The 13427-nt window shown below is 49.6% G+C and overlaps 1 protein-coding gene across 3 annotated transcripts in view; it reads right to left on the reverse strand.

The window, feature by feature from the left end:
- Positions 1-811: 811 nt before the first annotated feature.
- Positions 812-13427, reverse strand: part of TMEM255B (transmembrane protein 255B) — a 42240-nt gene continuing 29624 nt past the window's right edge. For 2 of the 3 annotated variants that reach the window (XM_016151955.2, XM_016151954.2), the window contains 3 exons: positions 12789-12948; positions 8923-9066; positions 4378-5110 (listed from right to left, as the gene is read on the reverse strand). In XM_016151955.2, the coding sequence (XP_016007441.2) occupies positions 4943-5110; positions 8923-9066; positions 12789-12948 (472 nt within the window). In that variant the 3' untranslated portion in view covers positions 4378-4942. Of the gene's footprint in view, positions 974-4377; positions 5111-8922; positions 9067-12788; positions 12949-13427 lie in introns of those variants that run through there. The other variant, XM_016151956.2, reaches the window with a different exon arrangement.

Consider the following 13427-nt stretch of genomic DNA (forward strand, 5'->3'; position numbering starts at 1 on the left):
AATATTTTCATGACCTAGAATAGGGAAATGTTTCTTAAATAAAACAAAATATTCTGATAATAGAAGAAAATATTTAAAAGTTGGGCTACATTAAAATTAAGTACTTGAAGAAGAACAAAGTTGGAGGACTGATGTACCTGACTTCAAGACCTATTATAAAGGTACAGTAATAAAAAAAAAGTCTGTTATTGCCCATATATATATATATATATATATATATATATACATATATATCAAAGAACAGGATAGAAAGTCCAGAAATAGACCCACATAAATACAGTCAACTGATATGAGACAAAGAAGCAAAGGCAACGCAATGGAGCGAAGACAGTCTTTTCAACAAACGATGCTCAACAACTGGACATCTACAAGCAGAAAACGGGCATCAACACAGGCATTACACCTTTCCCAAAAATTAATTCAAAATGGAGCACAGATTTACATATAAAACACAGAACCATAAAACTCCCAGAGGACAGTATAAAATCTAGATGACCTTGGATGTGGTGATGACTCTTGCGATACATTCGAGGCACACTCCATGACAGAAAAATCTATGGACTGGACTTCATTAAAGTTAAAACTTCTGCTCTGCGAAAGACACTCTCATGAGAATGAAAAGACAAGCCACGGACTGGGAGAAAATATTTGCGAAAGACACACCTGATAAAGGACTGTTATCCAAAATATATAAAAACTCGTCGATAAGAAAAAAACAACAACACAGTTAAAAAATGGGCCAAAGATCTTAACTGACTTTACCCCAAAGAAGAAATTATAGATAACAAATAAGCATATGAAAAGATGTTCCACATCATATGTCATCAGGGAAAAGCAAATTAAAACACCAAAGAGATACACCTACTAGAACGATCAAAATCCAGAACACTGGCAACAGCAAATGCTGGTGAGGATGTGGAGCAACGGGGATGCTCATTCACTGTTGACGGGAATGCAAAATGGTACAGCCACTCTGGAAGACAGTTGGCGGTCTTTTTAAAAAACTAAAAATCCTCTCACCATTCGATCCAGCAATCATACTCCATGGTATTTATTCAAAGGAGGTGAAAATTTATGTCTACACAAAAACTCGCCCATGGATGTTTATAGTAGCTTTACTCAAAACCACCAAAACTTGGAAGAAACCAACATGTCCTTCGGTAGGTGAATAGATAAACTATGGTACATCCAGACAATGGAATATTATTAGTACGAAAACAAAATGAGCTACCAAGCCATGAAAAGACACAAAGAGAATCTTAAATGCATATTACTAGTGAAAGAAGCCAATGTGAAAAGGCCGCATGCTGTATGATTCTAACTATACGACATTCTGGAAAAGACAAAACTATGGAGACGGTAACAAGATCAGTGGTTGCCAGAGAGAGGCTGAGGGAGAGGGAGGGATGAGTAGGTGAAACAGAAGATTCTTAGGGCAGCGAAACTATTCTGCATGATACTACGATGATGGATACATGTCATTATACATTTGTCCAAAATCATCGAATGTACACCACCAAAAGTGAATCCTAATGTAAACTAGAGACTTTAGGTGATAATGATGTGTTAATGGTTCATCAATTAAAAAGTTTTACATAATGGAAGAGGAGAATAACATGCATATGTAACTATTGCCACCTCAGGAGCCATGGAGTGAGGGCCCTGCCCCCGGACTGTTTGCTCCGTCTGTGAGTCAGAACAACTTGGCCCAGCACGTCCCCTAAAATTCAGAGGGCATCTTTGTCGCTGCCACCTTTGCATTGTCATCTCCACGATCAGAGTGGTGGAATCAGACTGCATAAGTTTGGGACACGACGGGAGTAGGGAGGGAGAGCAGTGCTGGGCGACCACAGGCCGCTCAGACCCGACTAGAGGTCGTTCTTGGTGGTAGCGATGATAGTAATTGTCTTGTTAAGTGAGTGTGTGTCATACCCTGGCACTGCCCTAAGTGCTTCACATGCATTCCTGTCACATTCCTCTTCACTGAAATACAATTCACATACCATAATATTCACCTTTAAGAGTGTACAATTCCGTTAAGTCACGGGTTGTGCGACCATCACCACTTTCTAGTTCCAGAACATGTCCAACACACCACAAGGAAACCTGTCCCCATTAGCAGCCTTCCTGACACCTCCCACCCCACCAGCCTCCAGCCCAGGTCTCCTGAGTGCCTACTGCAGTCTGTGATCAGGAATGAAGTGGGGTAAACTCAGCAGAAGACCCGCCCCATCAGAGCTTCAGGTCCAGATCCCGTGGAGCATCAAGACTCAGATAGAGCCAGGCCAGGGACTGTCACTGTGAGGCACAGATGTTGGCAGAGACAGTTCCCGCTGATCCAGGGAATGGTATCCAGGATACACCGCACGCCGGGTATGGCCTGGTGCTATGTGCCAGGGGTGAAGGAGCTGTTCCTGGGGACTGGAGGGCCAGGTGTGAGCACATGCAGTATGCAGGGGGTGGGAGAGGTACTCTGGAGACTGGGGACCATGTGTGGGCACTTGCAGTATGCAGGCAGTGGAGGAGGTGTCCTGGGACCTGGGGGCAGGGAGGTGCAGCGTGGGAGCCACCCCAGGCTGGAAGTTGAATTGTTCACATTCTTTGTGGTTGGGGCAAAGGATAAAGACATTTTTGTGGACAAGAGCAAAATTGTTGGGCTTGGAGTTTAATATTTTTTATCAGTCTCTTGGCTCTGGGCTAGATTAAAACACCTCGCAGGGCAGACAGAAGTGGGTTTGAGTAACACTGGTATGAACAACTGGGGAAACACTGACGCCACTGCATGTCTCTGGCCCTGGGTCATGTGCAGAGGTCGAAGGTTGTCCCTGTGTTGCCTGGCACTCAGTTGCCTTCCGGGAGTTGGTGGCCCGGGTCCAGCTGGCACAGGCTTGCTGCTAGATCTGCAGCTTCGCTTTTCTGCTGTTAGCACCTGGGGCAGCACGGGTTCTGATGAGGCCAGCCTGCAAGGGGGCGGCCCTTCACCCTCTGCAGTTCTGGCAGGTGCTCTGTACATGCTCGGGATTCCTGCAGCCAATCTTTCTCTCCCGTCCAGTTGCTCATGGAACAGGGAGCCACCAATGCATCCAATGTCTTAGATTGCAAAGAAGTCCTGACTCAGTTGAACAGTTCTGGTTCTTAAACTCCAGGCAGAGGAGCATTGCTCTTTGAGGTACTTGCTATGTGACCCCAGACGTGTCAGCCACAGGGGCAGCCTGGTGGCTCTGCCAGCTTATTATTATCACTAATATTCAGTTACATGTATCAGACTGAGGCCAGGGTCAGCCCTTTATGCCTAGTGGCCCTCACTCCAGTTTCAGCTCCCCAGATCTATGTTTGGATGGCCCACCTCTGAGCTCTGACATTGCATTAGTCTGTCTTTGTGCGGCTACATTTCCCACTCTCCACAGTCTCATCTAACAAAAGGAGCTTTCCTTTTAATGACAAAGCGAAAGAAAGTGCCTTTTCTCCCATTTAGAATCCCAGAGGGTGGACATCTCTTGTCTTTGCAAACAGGAAGTAGGGGACCACATCCCGGTCCTACAGAGGCCAAGGCTATGCTGGGCCATGATCAGATCAGGTTCTCTTGGAAAACACTTGGGCACGTGAGTCTAAACTTAACAAAATAGTATTCATACTAACTGAAAATGTCTCACCAGACCAGTGACCAGGACTTTTGCTTCTGGTCTGTAATCAATAGCCTTTCCAAGATCAATTAGCCAGATTCCCAGGGACTGACTCACCCTGTGTCTGCTAAAATCTACATGTGTCGCTTCCTTATTTGAATGTATATGTTTGCCTTCTTTAGAGGAAACTTACTATGTGCTCAGAAAATTGAATGGGAGATGTTTCTCTATGGGGCTGAGGATAATCGGCCTGCTACACAGAATGGCGTTCATAGCCAGCAGGGGGAGCAGGAGACCGTCTTTACTCGTTTCCCTCTTTCCTTCTCTCTCTCCCCCTCCCTTGTCTCTTCTCCCCAATGATTCAGGACTGTCATTTAGGGACTCTGGTCTGTCAGTCAACCCGGATTTCATCATTTACAAGGTTTGTGCTCACCGCTGCCTCAGGCGTGTCTGGCAGCAGGTGGGCGCACATCGATCAATAGTTGTTGTTTTGTACCCCAGGTTCCAGCGGAAGGGCCTCAGAAACTGCCCTCTCCCACAGTCACGTAGAACACAGGTTGACTCTTAGGGGTAACCATACAGGTGCCCCACGGAGCAGACGCGGCAGCCCCCGGACAACTCCACGAAGGATGATGGATGGAAACCCGCACACCTTAAAAAGGAAACACGCGACCTTGAGTAGCGAGCCCCTCTCCAGGTGCGATGGTGGACTTAGAAATGACAACGCACACAGGCCGCAGTCAACCCTCAGGCCTCAGAAACAGCATTTTATATTGGAGCCAAAGTATCTTTTTGTTCTGAGCAAATAAATGCCAGGAGAACACAGCACTGAGGGTGGAGACTCTGCCCCTTCCTGGGGACACAAATAAATCCATAAACATTCAACACATTTCTTTTAAAAATTATCGTTACACATGGATACCACCGGCCATATTCCCTTTGCAAAATTATAATAATAATAACAACTAACTATTTAGGAGAAAATGAAACTTGTTTTTTTTGTAAGTGATAACAGAATACCAGAGCCAGGCAGCTCCAGTTAGAAATTTTAGCTCTATGTGATATCTGGTTTACATGCTGAATGAGGCAGCCAAGCAGAGGTGCCACCTGGGCCTTTGTGACCTGAGGCTCAGTCCTCGCCACTGGTGCTAGCCTCTCCTTGCCACAGACGTGCCCAGGAAGGGAAGGAGGGCATGGATATCTGGAACATTCTCCTGATGTCTCTAGGAGATTGGCCATAGAAGTAGACTTTGTAGAGGCTGCTTCATTTTTTAACAAATTATATATATATTTGTATTTTTTAATCTACTCCCTTTGTGTCACGGTGCATAGGGGGGAGGCTTTTCCCCTGGAAGGAAAGGGGCCGGGGCATAGAGAGGAGGGGCGTTGGGTGGAAGCCCAAAGCCGGAGCTGGACTGGGACGGAGGCTGTGCATCCTCAGACAGAGAAAGGTCAGTGGAGGGCGAGGCTGGGAAGCTGCTGGATGGCTGCAATTGAACAGAAAAGGCAGAGAGGGCTGGTCACACACGCAGTCCATGCAGAGCGCCCCTCCATGGGCACACCTGGGGCTCAGGCTCCTCCCCAGCCCCAGGATCACCCACTGAACCAAGGCCCTTCTAGTGAGAAGGCTCGCGGATCAGAGCGCAAACTTAGGGAGGCTGGAGGGCAAGCCCGTCCTGCCTAGCTGGGGCCTCCTTCGCATGAACTCTGCTTCCGCAGCCCCCTGTGGAAACTCCCATCTGTGGAATTCCTCAGACTTCCCAGCCCCGGGCAACTGCTGGCCTTTTACCAGACTGACACCAGGACACACAGAAGTGAAAATGTATCCAAGGAGAAGGCTGCCCAGATCATTTGAGAGCCCTCAGTTTCACCCAGTACTTCATACTTTAAGAAAGAAAAGAAACAAAAAAAACCCACAAGAACTCAGCATTTTCAATGCAGTGTTATCGTTAATTTCACGCGTCAGTTTGGCCAGGCTTTGGTGCCCAGATGTTTGGTCAAACACCATTCTGGATATTGTTGTGAAGGTATTTTGTAGATGTGATTAACACTGAAATCAGCAGACTTTGAGTCAAGCCGATCATCCTCCATAATGTTGGTGGACCTCCTCCATTCAGTTAAAGTCCTTAAGAGAAAAAGACCGAGGTTCTCGGAAAGAGGGAATTCTGCCAGATCTATTCTTTCTTAGGTCTCCAGCCTACCATCCTGCCCTGTAGGTTTTGGTTTCTCTAGATAGATAGATAGATAGATAGATAGATAGATAGATAGATAGATAGATATAGATGATATAGATATAGATGATATAGATATAGATATAGATATAGATATAGATATAGATATACATATACATATACATATACATATACATATACATATACATAGATATAGATATAATCTCTACGTCTATATATGCAAATCCATCCTATTGGTTCTGTTTCTCTGGAGAACCCTGACTAATACACAGACTCGAGTAAAAGTGATTCAGAGAAAAATCTTGGGGCATGGCACAGATGTTAAATCAATACAATTGCCAGTTTGTTCCACCTGCCAACAAACCTCTTAATAGTTTTTCTTAAGTTCTAAGGGTCAAAACACTTAAAACCAACATTTGAATAAATAAAGCAAACAATCCCTTTTGTGAAATTACACAGGCTGAGTGTTTAAGGGCCCTGATCTACTGGCAGTGCTGTGTGGTTCCTTTGCTCTCTGCCCGACAGATGCCCAAGGCCCTGACAGGCCAGCCTGTCTGCCGCAGCTCTTCCTGAAGACTTCCCCACTGAGGAGCCCCAGGAGCCCTGGGACTTCAGAATTCTCCAAAGAAAATATCCTCATGAGCTGTAGCTGAAGCCAAGAGCGTCACCCTGCTCAGGGGCGACGGCTGGGCTTTCAGGATCTGACAGCAGAGGGCCCCTGCCCACTTTCGTTTTATTCTTTCTCTCATAATCATACTTTTTCTGACCACAGAGACAAAGCAAACCTCTAGAGAACATTCTCTTTTGTCTGCTGGGTGCTCCTAGATTCTACCATCCACATGTCTGCTCAGTTCTTCACTGGAGATGAACATCGGAGAGTACCACAGCATAAAACACTCCAGACTACAGAGCGAACCACCACGAACCACAGAGTAAAGGACCAGAAACCACAGAGCGAACCACCAAGAACACAAAGTAAACCACCAGGAACCAAAGAGTAAATGACCAGGAACCACAGAGTAAATGACCAGAAACCACAGAGTGAACCACCAGGAACCACAGAGTGAACCACCAGGAACCACGGATTAAACTGCCATGAACCAAGGAGAAAAACACCAGAGACTGCAGAGCGCATTACCCTGACAGACAGGGCCTCACCAGGAACACGCTCTGCCCACACAGGCGCCCCCACCAGGCGAGTGAACGGGAAATCTCTTAGTTACAGGATGCGAGCTAAATTTCTGGTTGTGTCCTTTTTCATAAAAATTCATTGATGTCACGCCATTCCCTGATTTTCCTGACCAGACAACTGCTGGGAGCAAGGAAGGTAGGTTCCCTTTAAGATTTTTATTTTGGCCAGCTGCTCAAAACAGGCCCCAATAGGCTGTCTCAAGCCTTGCTATTATGTGGGAGTAAATTTTTGCTGCTAATGACTTCAGCAGAACACTTAAAGTATTCCCTTTCCTTCTCTGTTGGTCAGCAGAAACAGAAGCATCGATTCCATTGTTTGTCTCTTAAGGGAACAGGTGAAGCCTCATTGATTTGTCTTCCCCTCGAAATCTGATTATTGATGTCTATGAAATTATGCTCTTACATGTGCTGGCAATAAAAGCTGATTAGGCCATTGGGAAGAGAGCCCAAGCCTCCCTTGGGACGGTAAAGAGGGGACATCTGCTGTGTTTGAAGAGCCAGAGCCCCTTGAAGGTAGATGAGGACAGAATACAATGCTGAAATAAAGCGGATTCACTCACCAACACTGCGTTTTATGGATGGAGACCATCTGCCCACATCCCACACTCCCACAAATAGCACATCTCCTGAAGGAACACATCATATCTGCAAGAGCAGGACACTCACCCAGCACCCCGAACCCAGGCTCCAGACTTATCGAAAGCCCCGCCTGCTGCCCGCCTGCGAGGACCATTCATCTAGTGCCGGTCCCTTCAATTGACGTATGAAGCTGTGTGACTTCATAACCAATGACGAGGATCTGAATCCCCCAGCCTGCCCCCCCGCCCATTCATCCACAGCACCTCCCGCCCAAGCACAGAAACACAATTCCTCACATGTTTTAATATTGTAAACTTCCTAGAACTTGTTGATGGTTGGTGTTCTCATCAACATGAGCAAAAGAACATGCGCTAAGTTTATTTGGCTGCCCGTCCCACAGTGGAAGCCTGGATAAGTCGTCTGGGCCAGTGGTTCTCACCTCTGCCCCTGAGGACACTGGGCAACATCCAGATACATTTTTTGTTTGTAAAAACAGGGGATGCACTGTCAGCTGGTGGGCGGGGGCCAGGGACACCACTTAACACCCTACCGCGCACACAGCAACCCCACCCCACGGAGCTATCTGGTCCCAGTGTCAGCAGTGCCATGGTCTGGAGTCCAAAAGGGGACAAATTATCAGGGTCTAGTTCGACTATGGCACAGGCATAAGCCTCCTGGCATATAAAGAAGGAAAAGCTGAAACCACGAATGCCAATGAAAGGACAAAGCAAATGTCGCTCTGCAAGCAAGTTTTTGCCACCACCAAATGTCCCTCTTCCCACAGCAGCCCTCAGGCCAATAGCATCATATCACGGCAAATCTATGAAATCGCCACTTTTGTGAGTAAAGTGTGGTTGGATATTGGCAAATTCACATGGCCCCACCTACATAACTTTGCTATATTGACAAGACCCAGGCACAAGGTGGTATGTTTCCAGGCGCTCTGGCCAGAATTTTGCAGCACACTTTTGTTGAGACTGGGTCATGGATTATTACAAAAGGCTTGAGGCCCAAAAGACACCAATAGCTGAGTCGCCGAGACCATGCAAAGCAAAGGACACCCAAGATGCCAAACAGGGCTGTCTAATGTCCATCCATGTGAGGGGCTGTGTGCAGAGTTACCCACCATGTCTCCCCTCAGGGGGCCCCAACCCCCTTTCCAGTCCATGCTGGCTCCACCACCACATTTCCTGAATCGGAAGAAGGGAAGCCCTCGGCCCACCCCGTCTTCCTTCAACCTAAGCCTCTCTCTGAGTCCCCTCCAACCAGCGCCGTCTCGCATGACCGCTGCCCGTGACATGAGAACACCGGCTTCAGGCAGGCAATGCTGGGCCTACCTGGAGAGGCAGAGGGTAGGACGAGCAGGTAGGGAGGGTCGCAGGTGCTGGGCAGAAGCCCGTGTAGGCCAGGATCTGCTGGGCAGGATTGTAGAGGATCTGAGGTGGAGCAGATGGTCTGTAGGCCAGCTGGGACAGAGGGACCTGCCACAGAGATTGGAGACACATCAGCTGGCCCTGCCAAAGGCTGGGGGCACCCTTAGCCTCAAGCCACCCTTCTAGGGAGTCCTGTCCTCAAGCCATCCAATGAGGTGAGGTCTGTTATAGAGTCTGCCAGGGAGAGATGCAGTCCTCAGATCAATACCTCCAGGACTGGAACTAAACACCTAAAAGCAGGCTTATTTTGGCTTTTTATTTTTCTGTTTGTTTGTCCCAGGGACCCATCGAGATGACTGGTTAGGCCCAGCCTCTCTTTGGTGCTTTTTTGAAAAAGCAAGAAAACCACTGGTCCGTTCTCTCCAGGTACATGCAGTGTTACAGGCACCTGTCAGTGCAACTTCAGCAACAGCAGTGGGGCTGACTTCACCGACTTTCTCGGAGCTGGTTGGCTGAGCTTGTTTCCCACAGGTACCACTCACGGTGACCACAACCCAGGCATTTCTGGAGAAATGCAAACAACACCAAAGCATTCCAAACTCCTGGAGTTTGTGCTTTATTAGCTCACTCGGAGGCTATAGTTCTCAAAAAGAGAACAGGACATAGGCCCTGACTCATAGCCACTCACCCCTCCCCTAGAGAGGACAGGCCTACAATGAACCCCACCCCAGAGGGAAGCCAGTCGTTCACATGGGGTGCTCAAGGGGTTCCCAGACCAGAGGTGCAGCTCTCCCTAAGAAGACAGAATCTGGATCACACCTGACACCCCTGGGGCAGGCACTGCCGTGGCAGGGAGAGGCCGGGACAGCAGAGGTGGCTTATCTGAAAACTCATCGCCACCCACTGAAGGTCCTGAGGCGTGGTGGTGGGGAGAGAAAGGAAGTCTGGAACCTGGAACCAGGCCTCCGGGCTCCAGAGCGATGCTAACCAGCCGGGAAGGAAGCAGGCCAAGAGGAGATGGCGGTGGGAGCAGAGACTCACCCAGAGCTGCCACTGCCTGCTGCCCACCCAGCAGCCAAGGGGGCATGTTGGGGGTCAGTGCAGGGGCAGTCACTTTGCTAACCCACCTCCACCCGGGGCCACCTTCCCTGGCTCAAACACCCCCTCCACTAATCCCCCGGGTATGCAGGCATTCCCCTGGAAAGAGAACAGATTAAACAATAGTTGTTACTTTTTTCCCTGCCGAGCCCAGCACTATGTGCTCTTCTAGCAGGAGTTCAGCACAAAATCACTGCGCACCACTGAATTTCATTGTTTCGAGAAGTAAACCCAGAGCAGTGCCTGGGGCAGCGCGGAACAAGGGAGACAGAAAGAACAGAAAACTCAGGGCGGGGCCCACACTCCCAGCAGCCTTAATGCCATAGTCGTGAACAAACACTGTTGAGTGCCTACTGCGTGCACCAGGCTGGCCTAAGAGCTGTCCGGGCACAGCTGGAACGGGCCCCCACAGAGGAGCTGGGGAGCATCCTGGATGGAGGGAACAGCTGCAGCCAGAGGCCTGGGGGCTTGGGCCGAGCAGGCACGGTGGAGGTTGAGGGTCGAGGGTCACAGAGGACATCATGGGCCAGAGAGGAGCCTGCCTGGCCTTGCCCAGCATTCGTGTCATTTTGAGGTTTGAGGAGAGTGAGGCAGGACTGGGAGAGGGGTCTCCCATGGGCGAGCTGAATATTTTGGCATGGCCAGCTTCACCTTGGAGAACTGATGGTCTCTCTGTCTGCAGGGGGCGCTAGGAAGCCCCGCCCGACTTTGGCCCTCACTCCTTGCTTCTGCTCGGTCTTGCCCTGACCACTCTTACCCCTGAGCTTGGCCATGCGAGTGACCAAGAAGAGACTCCAGCTGAGACAGCAGGACTGTCCACCTGCATTTCTCTATGTACCTGAGGCTCAGTGCAGACCCTTCCTCACCAGACTGAATTGAAATGTCTGTGTATGTAAATGTTACCATGTTAACGAGGCACCAGCCTCAGGAGACCCTCTGCAGACCCCAGAGACTCCTCATGCCCCGCCTGCTGGGCATACGAAATGCCTCTCTGGCACCCACATTGTGACAAGGATCTGGTGACCTACGTACGAAGCCCTCACATGCTGAGAGGGCACGCACAGCTTTCAGCTGGTAATGAAGGGCCTTCGTTCCTTAAAATAATTTTTAAAGTGTAAAATTCATTAAACTTATAAGAGTATCTACTAGGCAGGTGTAAAATGTTAAGAGATAACCATTTTTGCTTCTTCCAATACCCTAGAGCTTTGGGCTTGAGAAAGAAAATTGTCCAGAGCAGAGTTTAGACACAAGTCTATGGTCTCATGTGACTAGCGGCCCTTCTGGGGGCAGCACTACGTTCTGATAGAACTCCCCTGCAATTTTATTATAAACTCTAATGAATGCACTGGGCTGACCGCTGTCCCAACAATCTTCACCGAGGCTTGAAGGGAAGATGGAACTCTAACCAGACACATTGGGCATCCAATCTCCAATCTAACCTCGCTCTTCTCCTAGAAAACCTGCCAAGAGAGAAAACTTTGAACTAGCTATAGCAGAAAAAGCCCCTGTACCGAGGGTTTTCACAGAAGGTTCCCTGTGGGGCTCTCTATAGACCCCAGGCACTCTGACCTGGGAGAGCTGCTACACCTATTGGCGCCTTTGCTGAAGCCATGGTGACCGGCGACTTTTGTCTTGTATGAATTCAAAAACATCTTGAGACCAAGGCCAGAGCTGGGGGAAGTTGTCTGCATCTTCCAGGGTGACAGCCAGGAGAAGGGTTTGGTTCCTAGGGAATACCAGGATCTCTCATGGTATTTCGGGTTTTATCTAGGGAAATGAAAACTTCACGAAAATCACAGATCTCAGAAGGTCTCCAGGCTAAGCTATTAAAAATAGTCAATGACCAAAGCCCTCAGAACAGCCGGGTAGCAAGAGGTCACTCAGGAAGAGTTTCACACGTGTTTCGGTTTGGCCTGTGGAGGGCCTCTCTGCATGTGTGCTCTCCCCGGCCTTAGCGTTAAAATCCGGCAACGTGGGTGGCTCCCTGTCTGCAAGCCGTCATGGTGTTTGACTGGGGACACTGTCGGATTTCTCCTTTGCCTGTGGCACCTCTATGAATGAAAAAAGACTTGTGCACTATGTGAGAATATTGAGTTTGAAACTAAGAGGTTCCACAGGGAGAGGGCGGGAGAAGGGGGTTCTGCCTGGCCGGCTCCATTCATGAGGCGTTTTCCTGTGGAAAGAGAACTGTGTTGAGGGCACAGCCCTGCGGGAGGGACTTAGCTAGAGCAGCCTTCGCGATGCGGCCCCTGCGGTCACTGCCCCTCTCTGGAGAGGCTGACACTTGAGGCCCAAACTCTAAAGCACCCGTTCTCCAGAGTCCTCGCATTAGAATCTGCTCTGGGAAAATGCGTACCCCGGCCACCCCGCCGCCCACATCTACCAAATCAGAGGCTCCAGTGATTCGATGTGCAACTGGGGTGAGAAAAGTTGGAGACAGACACATCAGAGCATCAAGTTCTGCTTCTCCCTCTGGAGCTGAACTTCTGTTTCCTAAATGGGATCATGTAGCACAAGCCTCAGAGGGCAGAGATTAAAGTGTTTGAACAGGATCTGCTTCCAGAAACAACCAGGGAAGACTTGCTGACATTATAAGTATGGCTGGTGGTTTTCACGAGCCTCAGTTTCCCCATTGGTGAGGGAGGATAATGCCTGCCTCAGAAAACGTGGGCCCCAAAGCCCGGTCTGTCTGGAATGCCGTGGCTGCCCCACCCCGGGGCGGCACTACTCACCATGTCCTTGAAAGCTCCCAGGACAGCTGCTGTGACGATGCCCAGGAACAGGCCCAGGGCATTCATTATGGTCGAGGCCCAGAGCAGCCGGTAGAGGTGGAGCACGTCCTTACAGCCGCTCACGCCCACGAACTCATAGTATGTGGGAGAGTACTCGGTGCTGCACATGGGGAGGGGACAGGAGCGTCACTCGCGCCTTCGAGGAGGCGACCTTGCCACGCATGTGACAGAGCAGGGCTGGGAGGACAGGATACTTACTGGGACCAGGTAAACCAAATCCCAACAAGCTCTGGGTCTTAGCTCATGAAGGCCCTGAGGTGTCGCCCCGCTGTACCCCAAGGCCACGGCAGTCTGGGTGTCCTTGTGAGGAAGGGACCCAGCCTCTGAGCAGGGAGGACAGCACCATCACTATACCTACTCCCCAAACATGGGCTCTGCAAAGGGCAATGGGGCCCCAACCGAGTCACCCTCAGAGCAAGCAGGGCGCAAAGGCTGACGGCTGAGTTCTCCCAGTCCAGCCGCTCTGGCAGAAGGGGTTCATCCTGTCCCTCACAACATGCGGTGGTCTGTGCAGGGCCCTGGACCACACAGCATCCTGGCCACGTGCCAGCAAGAGTCTCCTGGTGGCAGCCGCCATGA

The sequence above is a fragment of the Rousettus aegyptiacus genome, unplaced genomic scaffold, assembly GCF_014176215.1.
Source record: "Rousettus aegyptiacus isolate mRouAeg1 unplaced genomic scaffold, mRouAeg1.p scaffold_m13_p_11, whole genome shotgun sequence".
In the NCBI taxonomy this organism is placed as follows: Eukaryota; Metazoa; Chordata; class Mammalia; order Chiroptera; family Pteropodidae; genus Rousettus; species Rousettus aegyptiacus.